This window comes from Macrobrachium rosenbergii, chromosome 13 (assembly GCF_040412425.1).
Source record: "Macrobrachium rosenbergii isolate ZJJX-2024 chromosome 13, ASM4041242v1, whole genome shotgun sequence".
Lineage (NCBI taxonomy): Eukaryota > Metazoa > Arthropoda > Malacostraca > Decapoda > Palaemonidae > Macrobrachium > Macrobrachium rosenbergii.
The window spans coordinates 1,436,851-1,450,378 of record NC_089753.1 but is presented as its reverse complement, the minus strand read 5'-3'; the positions used below and the strand labels follow the sequence as shown (position 1 = coordinate 1,450,378).

The 13,528-nt window shown below is 38.7% G+C and overlaps 1 protein-coding gene across 5 annotated transcripts in view; it reads left to right on the top strand.

Annotated features, from left to right (window-relative positions):
* Nucleotides 1–13,528, top strand: part of LOC136844855 (uncharacterized) — an 855,665-nt gene that overhangs the window by 134,060 nt on the left and 708,077 nt on the right. For all 5 annotated transcript variants that reach the window (XM_067114093.1, XM_067114090.1, XM_067114092.1 and 2 more), the window contains exon 3: nucleotides 3,505–3,551. In XM_067114093.1, coding sequence (XP_066970194.1) covers nucleotides 3,505–3,551 — 47 coding nt within the window. The remainder of the gene's footprint in view (nucleotides 1–3,504; nucleotides 3,552–13,528) is intronic.

The window sequence follows — 13,528 nt, the reverse complement described above, 5'->3', positions numbered from 1 at the left end:
ATATATATATATATATATATATATATATATATATATATATATATATATATATATATATATATATATATATATATATATATATATATATATATATATATATATATATATATATATATATATATATATATATATATATATATGTATTGACCATCACTAATCCGGCATCATTGGGACCTGGAGGGTGCGGATTAGCCATTTATTACGCTAGAATACACGAAATCCAGTAGCTAAGCACCTCATCTTAGAATTAAAATATCCTATAAATCAGTACAAGTTGGTTAATAAAGAAAAGACAATTATCAAATACAGGTAGTGCTCGAGTTACAATAGTTCGACTTACGATATTTCGAGTTTGTGATTATGATGGGGTTAGCAATTAATACTGGCAGTGAAAATATTTAAGAAATATTTTTAGAATTCGCGCAGGCGCAGGCAGCAGGTACAATCAGTCAGCGAGAGAGACCAACTTACAATAGAATAACTTCTTTTCCTCCATCTCTTTATTCCATCTGCTAGTTAAAAAAGTAAAAGAGAATGATAAAAGTATTGTTAGTAATGTTATACTCTTGCGTAAATGCGTAGCGCCATAAACAGCCGAACGGGAAACTGTTGTTTTGCTAATAATTGTATTGGATAACAGCTGTGTTTTGCTTGTATTTCAAACATCGTACGATAATACACAATTACCGTATGTATGTTACAAATGACGTTAAAAGATAAGTAAGTAAAGCTCGTATTATGATGAAATCAGAGAAAATAGCGAATGGAATCTTGATTGTTTTTTACACAAAACAAACATGCCCCCAAACGGCCATGTTTGTATTTAGTTTTGAAAAGCATTGTGTTTGGCTGTTTCGTGTGTATTTAGAAAAGCATTTTGTTTGGCTGTTGTATGTATTTAATTGTAAGTATATGTGTGTAATAATGCTTAACCCTTAAGGGACGGTATAATTTATCAATGTGCAGCACCCCAGATGAGAAGGAAGATTCAGTAACTTTTTTTTTACTTTTACATGCTTTTTCTAATATTTCTTTGCAATTTTCTTTGTAAAATTACATTTATAACCGACATACTATCGTAAAAGACAAAAACAAAAGCAACAGCAACCCCTTCGTATATTTACAAGCAAATTCACAAAAAGACTCGTGTGAGAGAGAGATGCAGTACCTTTCCCCTTGAAGTCACAAGCATTACTGATACTGGCCTAACTCTCACGTCTGTATAAAAGTTGCCATTAGTGAATTTATTGCATATAGAAGTATTGGTACCTTTGTTTCAAATCATTATTACCATAACAGTGGTGCATAATTCTGCTTCACACTGAAGCTGAATCCATCCACCTCCCCAAACCTGTTTTACTTCACACTGAAGCACAATCCGTCCACTAAGGGTTAAGTATGGGTCATCGGTTGTTTATTGGTTCGGTTTTTAGTCAAATGTTTGGTGTTGGTCGGCGACGGTTGTGAAGTCAGTCTCTCTACAGCTCTGGTGCAGTGTAGCTGTGTCTAGGGAGGACTCAGGAAATTCAGCCACAGTTGTTGGTGCCTTCAAATCTACTTAAGTATTCCTTTTCTTCTTGAAGTTCATTTAGGGAGATTTCCTTTAGGAGAATTTCTTGGAGTGCGCTTTGGATGAGGGTTATGAAGTAGAGATAGTGCTCACGCCAATCCCAATCTCAGTTCAGGCTAAGAATATCGAATGCGCCATTTGAACTAACAGTAAGTTTGTACCATTTATTTCTTGGATAATATACACAATGCAGTATGGTTTTGATTGTGAGTTAGAATAATGTAGTTGAAGTAACCTGGTTGTCGTATCATAAAACTTAGGCTACGATACTATACTATAATGTGTAAAGCAACAGCATTGCTTATCTTTGGTTATGGAAGCAATTTATATGGCTCAGCATCAGAGGCAATGCTAAAAAAAGTTGGATCCAGTTCACAACAAAGGCCTTAGAATATGTTCAGGAGCCTTTAGATTAACACCAAAGTCATCTTTACAAGTTGAATGTGGTGAACTACCACGTCTCTCCATAGAGAGTTAGTAATTATTATGAGTGCCCTGAGAATTCAGACAAGTGATTCTCGAACAAAAAGTACAAAAAAAATTATTTGAATTAAGAGATGTATTTATAAACAATAGTTCACCACCTTTCCCTGTTAGGGCTAGATTGTTTGAGTGAGTATAAATATTCAGTTGCCTTCAATAGTAAAATTACCTCCTCCTTGGACTATGAATAAAATGAGAATTTGCACACACTTGAAATATTTATCAAGAAGTTACTTATGTAATCCAGACCGCCATAGACAACATACAATAGAACATATAACCTGAAAAGGTCCACATTCCACAATGTACACAGATTGATCTAAATGAGAGCTCTCTGCCTTATAATGCCTCAGTATTTACAGCCGAGTTGTGTGTAGTAGCATTAGCCATAAAAATAATTAAACTTCATGTAATGATTTTGTGATTTTTAACAACTCAAGAAGTGCCATAGAAGCCATTCAAAGTTGCAAACTAAAAAGTAACATTGTACAACAGATTAAGGTATTACTCTGTAAGTTGTATAGTAAATAGGAAAAATATAGAAATATGTTGGATCCCTGCCCATGTAGACATTAAAGGAAATGAAGAGGCTGATAAAGCAGCCAATATGACAACATCAATTGTAAATAACCCTATTAATGATTATGTAACACATGAAAACAGATATTATAAATAAATGATAAAAAATATGGAATGAAGAGCCTAAAAATAATAAATTAAAACAAATACAACCTGGTGTTAGAGCAATGGAGTTCATTGTACCAGAGAGAGAGAGACATACACAAATAATTCTGACACAGTCTCCGAATAGGCCATAATCATTTGACACATACACTTAATGAGCAGTCCACACATAACCTTGCTCCTGAATGCTCAGAATGCAAAGTGATAACAAACGTGTTATGTGAGTGTCCGAAATATAACCAGCAACAGTTATAAAGCTTTGGAAATACTGTAGATCAATTGGTGAAATTTTATCAGAATCTACATTTTCAATTGTTCCAACTTCAATATTCTTGAAGAATTGTAAATTAACTGATAAAATATAAAAAGTAACTTATGAAAATACAAAAACCCATGGGACATTTAATAAATGAAAAAAAAATACAAATTTTAAAAATCTTAAAATATTCATATTTTTATGTTACTTCCAGTTTTTTTTATTGTGCAGATGGAAACATGAATAAATGTTTTTAATGTGTACATGTGTTTGTGTTCGAGTGTAGAATATGCCTTTTTTGCGTATTTTTTAAAATTTCATTTTCATTCATCATTTAGTCCCATTGGTTAGTCTGTGGCCTGGACCAGGTACTCCATTTCATTTTAATCCATTGGGCCAGCCCTATGAGAGCCATTAGTCAGCTAAGCAGTCTGGTTAAACTATTTTAATGATAATAATAACGTATTTTAGGAAAAATACAAATTACTTTAAAAGTTTGCTTTTTTTCTAGGCCATTCATCAAGGAAATGTCATCTCTGCTGAGCTTCAAACAGATTTGTAAGTAGTAAATACCATGGAATATCCTTTTCTGCAATAGGCTAACTGATAAACACTTAATCGGCATCAGTGATCATTTTGCATCAGGCATTTGCTCCTACACAAATAAAAACCTTTGTTCTTTTATACAGGAGATTGCTTCAAGTGTGAGCTGAAAACAGCTCATCAGACTTATGGGGTCAGGGAAAACCTTATTCTCTATGTTCTTCCTTAAGGAAACACATATTTAACTGTAATAATCCTTGTACAGAGCATTGAGAGTAGCCATTGGAACAGTGGGTTAAATTTGCATCAAATAGGAGGAAGGAACCTATGAACTTTTTCTCTGTGTTTTCATAGGGCAACACCCTCTATGACACTGTTATGACCTCTAAAAGAATCCTAATTCTAGAGCTCAAAAACATAATACTAGATGTTTGGTAACTTAAAAAAAAAAAAAATCCATGATCATTAAGGCCAACAGAAGTTTGAAACCAGTTACAGGCAGTCCTCGGTTGTCGGCAGGGATTCCATTCCCTTACAGCATAACAATAACCGAAAATCGGCGATAATAGCGCCAATCTCTGGTTATCGGCGCCAATAACTGGGGATTGGCGCCACCGATAACTGGGGATCAGTGCTGATAACCAGGGATCAGCACCAATAACTGGAGATCGTCACATATTGCTGCCGAAAATCCAGTTATCGTCACTAGACAAATACCGTAAAACCAGATAGCTGATAACCGAGGCCGCTGATAACCGGGAACTGCCTGTACTAGTTAAAAGGATTCTTGAATTAATGTATTTATACTTTATTGCTAAATAGTTTTTAGCAGTTCATTAGGTATGGATTGATGGACACACTAAAATGTAAAAAAAAATAATTTATTACAAAGAGAAATGTTACTTCTGTACTCAACTCAATACTGTATACGCCGAGTTTGTCTCCTGGACAGCTTTATATACGTATACATGACAATGCTAAACTCTTCATAGATCTTGGGTTCACGTAGTAGTTAATGACTGTTGTCCTGGAAGTCCGCTGAAGGATGTAAAGCATTTTATCAGTCTGCGACTTCACATAAGCAATGAAAGGTGTTCCAAGAAGGGATGTGAAGTCCTAGCCAGGTGCACGGTTCCACTTGATGATGAAGTGTGTGAAGTCCTCCACTGATATCTCCAAAAAGGGCTAAGCATAGTCAGTGGCCATTACTACAGAGTGGTGTGCATATCCACATACAGAAGCATTGTGGGGGAGAGAAGTATTACAGGCAGGTGGCAGACCCTTCCAAAACATGGGCAGACAGACCCTCACCTCACAAAGTTATGTAAAGTCCAGGTAGGCCTCTCCATTCCCAGTCGTACAGACACGCGCTGAGTAAGTAAAAAATCTATTCTTCTGTCTTTTACTGAAATGCCGGCTACAGCCAGAACTGCCGCACCCATCTTTCACTTTTCGGCTTCGGTGATTATGCCTCATCCTATTATATAATTATTAAAGATGAGCATCAGGTTCCCCTGTGGCTAGTTTAGATGTTAAAACCCCAACTACTGTCTTATTAGGCTTAAACTAATAATGTAATGATTAATTAATAATTATATAACAAAAATTTCGGCCATCCCAAAGTACTGTAAGAATGCTGTTGACAAATTAGCAAAGCAACTCACCTCATAGGTGACATCCCCTCACCAAAAGTATGAATCCTAACCGGCATACAAATGGAATTTAAATGCTAATAAGCATACACATGCCTCAGATGCTGAGATCCTTCCAGAGTAATACTGTATGCAAAATAATACCCTGATTAGGACACACAAAAAGAAAAATCTGAAGCAATTAAAAACTACAAAATAACAAACACCTTATTGAAAATTATCTCCCAGACGGCCCCTTGGGAAAAAAACTGGAAGCTGGGCCGTTTACTTCTTATACCGTTCATACATTGGAAAAGAATAGCTGGATAAATTAAAACTTTATACATAGACAAAGTAATTTGGAATGACTCCCTTGTCTGTGACCATTACCCTTACTCACCAAAACTATTGTCAGACTCCAGGGACTTGTGTTAGGCCTAATCAAATCATTAGCCAACATATAAGCTATTTCTTTTTTAACAGTCTCTCTTGTTTGGCGATTTAAACAGTATGGATACTGCTTAACTGGCTTACAGTCACCTATCTCAACATCATGAGTAATCAGTTTCGTTATACCTGCTGAATGTTTAAATATATCTAGAAATTTTGCCATAACTTTAGTAAACTCTCAAACCTGTTTCTCATGGAGATGGTTTAAGATTTTATCGGAACTACTCAATACTTATAGTTTTCTTTAGGCCAGTTAAAATTTTTATTGACCTCATACTCTTCTTCCCCATCCTTATCGAAATTCAACAAAATAACACTCTCTTTGGTATTGTACAGCTGAGGCATATATGACATACTGTTTTCTTCTCTGGCAACTGAACAACGTACTGATAACCACTAAGCTTCCTTACAACAACATATGGACCATCAAACTTTGCTTGTCATTTATGACCAGGAGGTTGTATTAACACTACAGCTGGTTCACTTTAAGGTAGATTCTTGTGTGAGCCCTATGCCTATGAGATGTTTGTTTGGCAGTCTCTGATTGGCTGGTATCAGGAGGTAGACAGCTCGCTCACCGTCTCATTTTTACGTCTGCAGCTTAGAAAGCTAGCATTATGTTTATATTTCTTCATTTATCTCATGTTTTGCACAAGATGGGAAAGTTTTTGTCATACCATAGGATTCAGTATTAATTGTACAACTAAATCATGATTACCTGAAAGCAGTAAGATAAGACACAAAGGAATTACAATGAGTAAAAGTGAAGAGAGAAGCATTTAATTCTTTATACCTGTTTTTACTTATCATTGGATTTTGCGTCATTCATACGATCAAGATAAAGTAAAACTTCTGTTCTCATACAATAAATTCACCCTGAATACACTGGTGCTTTCACATTTTAGATGAGTGTGATAAGTGAAGAGAAAATGAAGAATATGCCATATTTTGTTGCATCTGTACTTAACTCAGTTTGCCAAGACACCACATTGGTCCTCTCAGCTGTGGACAATTGCCAGTTAACGATATGAGAAGTTTGCAGTTTTGACATTATTTACTGTATTATTATGTCATTGCATTTGTTACACAGTCGAGAGGAAATTTCATTGCTTAAGTTTTTCTACAAAGTCGAGAAGCCCCATCTATTGATAGCCTGACAGTGACCGCATCAAAAAGGCTGCTGGTAACATACATTCGTACATACACACGCATTCTCTCTCTCTCTCTCTCTCTCTCTCTCTCTCTCTCTCTCTCTCTCTCTCTCTCTCTCTCTCTCTCTCTCTCTCTCTCAGGTCTACAGCAAAACAAGCTTTGCCCAAAATAATTTATTTGACAATAATCTAACATAACTGGATTGCAAGAATAAGAGATGAAATAAAATGGAATACTAATGTTCACCCATTGATCAAATATGTTAAAGTCCACCATATTCAACTAATTATTCTCCTTAAAACCTTTTTCCACAATAGGTCGAAATAAGTCAAAGTCCAGTACATTCCCAATGAGTAAATATGTAACCTCTTTCTCAATAAAACATCTGAAGAAGTAAAATCTCAATAAACATCTGAAGAAGTAAAATCTCAGCAAAACATAAGAAGTCAAATAAAAACCCTTGTTAAACAAATTCATATAAATAAAGGTATGGGAATTCTTCCCATGTTACCTATAAAGTACACACAATGTAATAAATGCTTGAAACAAGTGAGATATATGTTAAATGAAAAGAACAATCTACAGTTTGGGAAATCTAAAGTGGTTCTTACCTTCAAACAGCGATGTTCACAATTCTTAATCTACAGGTCTCGAACCACAGAGTCTTCACTGAAGACTTCTAATAATATTCGGTGTTGATCTTCAAATGACAAGTTGTTTAATAACTAATCCCTTCACACCCTGGGACTTCTCCCAAAAGAAACGCATGTACTAATGCATTTGCCAGAACCTGGACATTTCTGGTGAACGCACTCACAAAGTCTTGTCGCGAGGCAGAGATGTTCTCACGGCTCGAGAATACCTGACATATTTAACACGTATACAGTTTTATTAATTAGGAAATTTGTCAAGACAACAGCTAATCATCCTCTCAAGGTTCTTCCCAATGCCTTTAGCCACACTTAATAATCGAACATCTACTGTGCATTGTAATTTAGGAAATACTTTTGATATATGAACTTTTCAGATGCTCGGCTACCCAAAGAAGTGTTGCTCCCGGCACTAGGGAGAAAACAATCATTAATTGCAAGATTCGTACACTAAATGGACAGCCACACCCCTGGGTGATCTTCAGGCGAGGGTTTACTCACACAGTGTTTTCGTACACAGAAATACCCCACTTCACAAAGAGTCTGATGACAAAGGCCCTGATCACCGACAAAGTAGCGATGAGGATGAAAGGTTTGCTTTCCGGCATTGGAGGAAGTGGTGGAATTGTGACAATCTCCCCTTAAAGGCAGAACTGGAACAACTTGATGTTCCCCATGAAGATACCACATGAAGGTTCGAGTAGTCGAGTTGAAGACATTCTTGTCCAAGACTTGAAACTTCTGCGTGACCAGTCTTTACATCGCATCGAAGAGGCGGGATTCTCGCAGAAGAAATGTATCTGATGAATTTTGGCACCAGATTTAGATCTCACATGTATTGCAGAACACTGTGTTGAGAGCCTTCTTAGAGGCCACCTTGTATTCATGTTGGAGTATTCGAAAGCCACAGTCAGAAGGAGTCTGGTTACGTACTAACATCATCTCACATCCTAACCAGTTGACGTTTATGAGCATAAAGATACTACTGTCACAGATATATCTATCATGAACTAAAACACATCTTGACCTATAGTTAACAGCCGAGGATTGAAGCTGGTCCCCCAAAAGGTACATAGTCTCCTCACTATCCCATACTATCACTGAACCAAAAGGTCGTATGATATAACTATGAAATGATTTCGAGTTACTAACTGGGATTTCCACAAGCAACCCCCTATCAGACACTTTCACTTTTAAAATTCCATAATAACGATTCAAATTCTCCCCAGTAAAAATTACATGTGAACCATACAGATATGCTGCATTCATCAAAGTTGATTCTAAAAAGCAAAAATATCCCAAAAATTCGCCCCATAGAAGTGGCAACCACTGCCTGAACCTGTATTTGAACTTACGACAATATGGATTCCGCTTCTTTCCCAATATTCAACAAGGTAGTTTGACTAAAAGGCAAAACTATCATAACATCTAAGTCTCCCCCTATCCTATCGACTGTGACCAATAACCCATTTAAAGACGTCCTTAATGTCTCAAAACCCTCTCGTAATTTCTCATTACTATCTCATAAAGTCATCAAAGTTTTACCTTGGCTAGCTAATTCTGCCGATACCTGTTCAATTTTCACCAAATTAGCAATTGACATACTAGCAAGCGTTCCTGTGACCATAACGACTCCAATTAACATTGGCGCAGCCCTCTTACTCCTCCTAGAAGAAACCTGAGAAGTCGAAGAACCTAAATTTGGAAGCCATTTTAAAGTCTTCTTAATCTTATTCTGGACCGTAACAGCTATAGCATTAAGTTCAGTTAACCAACCCCGCAACGGATCAGACATATTTCGTCCGGTATTTGTCTCACCCAATAAATTCCTAAGTAACTGAACTTTATTCTGGGATGCTTCAAGCTTATCCCTTGCAGAACCTATATCCTCAAACTCTATACATCATAGTCTTCTTCTATAATAACATCTAGGCCTATCCTCATTATGGAATTAGCCCATGCCATGACTCCTAAAGCCATGAGCAGAAGAAACTTCAGCATCTAAAAAAAACAAAAGAAAGAAACATATAAAGTTACCAGATCCTGAAACAAGAAAAAAAACAAACCAACAAACAAAGAAGAGAAACCCATGTATCTATAAAACTGTATGGCATTTTGCATCTAATTTAACTAAGTTTTGCCCTCCCAGACATTATTGCAAAACACACACACACACAAAACAATTACTCTGAACCACTGCACTTATGTAGAAAAGAAAAAAAAAACTGCCAAAAAAAAGTAATTCGGACTCTTAAAGATTTGTATAATTCTACGGACAGACATCCTCCTAAGTAAAAAAAACTACAAATCACATACCTTTAAAACCCATTTAAAAAAACCAGAAAAGAGAAAAAAATTATCAGAAACAATAGTGCATCACAGGAATCAAGCCACAAGATTTCCATTAATCTGTCTTTTTAATTTTAGACGTGTCAACCGAGACACTCCCGTATTTTCACCCAGAACAAGAAATCTATTCCCCTTCTTTACCTCTGCAACCCAAAAAGGACCTGAAATTTAGGACCTAGTTTATAATTCAGCTGATTCCTTAAATTTATTTTCCCCCAAACCCCATCTAGTGCAGCAGATAATTGCATATTTCATAAGAATTGTTCAGATAGTGAAACAAGCATGAAAATTTTGCACAAGTGCTCTTTAAAGTTCCCTCTATCAGAAAGAGGCTGCTGGCCTGTAAAAAAATTTAATATGTGGCCAAATTCCAAGATGGCGGCCAGTATCGACAGATTTTGGCTAATTTTCACTAGAATGGCATGTATTTGCTTCTAGCAATATGGTAAAGCTCTTCCATACTATTTCTTGTGAATATTATGTTTCTGTAGCTTCCCAGTACAGTTTACCTTTAAATATGGGGCTATATGGCTGCCAAGAAAAGGTAGAAACAATAATTATAATGAGAAATAATGCCGTTCAACAATTATCGTTTTAAGCATGGATCTTGGTTTCTGTGGTTTTAGATCCTAATGAGGCCATCTCTTTTCGAATAACTCATCAATTTTGAAGGAAAATTAATAAATGTAAAAGAGTGTATGTCTGCACACAACCAGGGCACACTGGTGACATCACTGCTGTGTAACTCAGCATGGGGTTCAGTGCCAGCTAATCCAGCTTTACTAATCCTGTAGTCTTAGACTAGTAGTTGTAGTATAGTTTAGTTTAGTGTCCCAAATGCTTTCTAACAGCCCCAGACCAGCTATAGTTAGATGGGCGTGCACCTGAATAGACAGGATGTGTGCCAGGGGAGAGCCGAGCCAAGGGTATGGGAGCTGTACATGATGGTTCATGTACTTACCGGATGGTGTACAGATCACCACGGGGACTTAAATGGCACTGGATGAATGATCGGGCTAGGTGTAGGGGAGACCGAACCTAGTTGAATCCCATACAGGAATGTGTGCTTCGTTTAAGGTGGTAAAAAGGATAACCCCTCGGCCTTAATCAAAAGTGAAATCATGGCAGAATGTGATGCCAATCCAATATTGAGCAGTAGAAAAACAAACTGGAGTTTGTGTTGTCTTTGTCAGAAGGACAAAAGAGGTGAGCACTTGACATCACCTCCAAGTCATCATGTTCTAGACCATGATGAGTACACAATGCTGGCAAGGAACATTCCCATGTTCAGTGAAATTAATGAAATGCCACTGATAATGGATCCAGCAAGGCTGGATGAAGGTGATGACATAGAGGCCACTCTCAGGAAAAATGCAGCAAAATACCATGTGAACTGTCGCTTGTTGTTTAACAACACTAAACTGGACCGTGCAAGAAAGCGACAATCCAATGACCAGACCAGCAACACTGGGACTAGTCGTCAAAACTGCGACGAACCAGTCATGTCCTTCCGTGAGGCCAATTTTGTCCTCTACTGCCAGGCATTGCATGAGCTGATACCCTACTTCTTTTCCAACAATAATACAAACTATGCTCGTTGGCTGCCTATTCACCTCAGGGACATGCTTACCCTAGAGAGTTCACCCAGAGTTGCACAAAGGTTCAAGGCTGGCAACTTTGTTGTGCACAAGACCAGTCGCCAGTTCTCAGCAATGGCTCTTGACCAAGCTCATGAGCAGATCAATGCCTTTATAAAGGCTGATGGCAGTTTGCCATTGGGCTGACTGAAGATCCGTCAGCACTCAGAAGATGGATGGTGGCTGGCCCAGAGATCATCCGCTTGGTGTCTGCATACTGAAACAGAGGTTCAAAGTAAGGAGTCTAATGAGCAGACAACACACCATGAACAAACACCTCTCATGTTAGAAGACATTCTTGAGAGAGTCAGCAAGCTGTCATTGGCTTTGCAACACTTGGGAAGTCCTTTTCAGGAAGAGAGCCAGGATCTGTATCCCATTGACAACAAAAGACATTGCCCACCCCAGCTCAGCAGAACTTCTACAGACACACCTTGACAGAGGCCGCACTAAATTTCAGAAGTTTTCAGACTCTTTGGCAAACAATGCAGTCTCCTTCTATGAGCCGATAAAGAAGAACAGAACTGACTTCTTCAGGCAAGAAGCTGCTCCTGTAGAACAGTCAAAGCAGAAACTTCTGAAGGAGGATTGCCAGCTTTTCTCAAAGCTATTTATATCCTGTCAGAGCGGTGAATGTGATCTGCAGGAATTCTTCCAGCACGAGAATCAAACATTCCCAGCTTCCCTTAGTGAGGGTGGTAGGCTGTACACATGTCAGAAGTCTCAGCTGACCTCGGTCCTGGAGAGTCATGTTACACTAGAAGACAAAGAACCAAAGACTGATGTCCTCATTGTAGATGGATCAGCTTTGGTCCATGCCTTGCCACCAAAGAAAGGGAAAGACCTTTGAGGGCTATGCACTTTGCGACATCTTGCCTGTGATACAATCCTATAGCAGCAAGTACACATCATCACATCTTGTATTTGATGTATACAATACATCCAGCCTCAAAGCTGAGACCAGGCTCCAACGTGGTCAAGGAGGAAGCGCAAGGTGACAGACAAGAACACAATTCCATCCAACTGGCGCAATTTCCTAAGACACGATGCCAACAAGACAGAGTTGTTCCAGTTCCTGGCAGACAAAGTTGCCCAGATGTCTGCCACAAATGTTGTCATTGCCACGAAAGGGTCTGCTGTCCTCAGCACTCATGAGGCTAGTCTTCAGGGACTGCAAAAAAGTGCTCTCATGAGGAAGCTGACACCCGCATCTTTCTCCATGCCAAATATGCCACAGAACATGGAGCCAAGACCATCAGTTAAAGCAAATGACACAGATGTTCTTTTGTCGTTGCAGTCAGTGCTTTCTCCACTCTCCACAATCTAGGGCTAGAGAAGCTGTGGGTGGCATTTGGCCAAGGCCAGAGCCTGCGCTGGATTGCTGTGCATGACCTGTGCAACTCTCTGGGCCAGGAGAAGGTGAATGGCATGCTCTTCTTCCATGCGTTCAGAGCTGTGATACAGTGTCAGCCTTCGAGCAAGGGCAAGAAGACCGCCTGGCAGACATGGAACATCTTTCCAGAGGCCTCCACTGTGTTCTCCAAACTGAGTCACTACCCTCTCTCAGAGTGGAAGAGAGTGACCTGAAGGTCCTGGAGAGGTTTGTCATACTTATGTATGAAAGATCCAGCACTGCTGGCACTGTGGATGAGGCTAGACTTGATATGTTTGCCAGAAAACAAAGGGCATATGAGGCCATTCCACCAACCAGGGAGCTCTCCTCCAACACACCAAGCGTGCTGCGTACCAGGCTGGTTGTGTGTGGGGGGCAGGCCACCCAGTGTCAGCCACAGCCAGAGAACCCTGCTGAGTGGGGATGGCAAAGTCTGGTGAAGCATGGCAAGTCCTCTGGACAACCAACCGCCCTTAGCCAAAGTTGCCAACAGCTTACCAAATGTGGATGCAAAGCAGGCTGTCGGAAAGGTGCAAGTGCTAACAAGCTGGGTCTTCCCTGCACAGCTCTGTGCACTTGCAAATGTGAAGTCTAGATAAATATTGCCCTCTCTTCAGTAGATAATCTAGCTTGAGCATCCAACGTGTCATGCTATGCCTACCTTCTTATCCTCGAATTTTTCAAAGGTGTAGGTTGAGAGACCTATACATAGATTGTTTGCGTTTAGTCC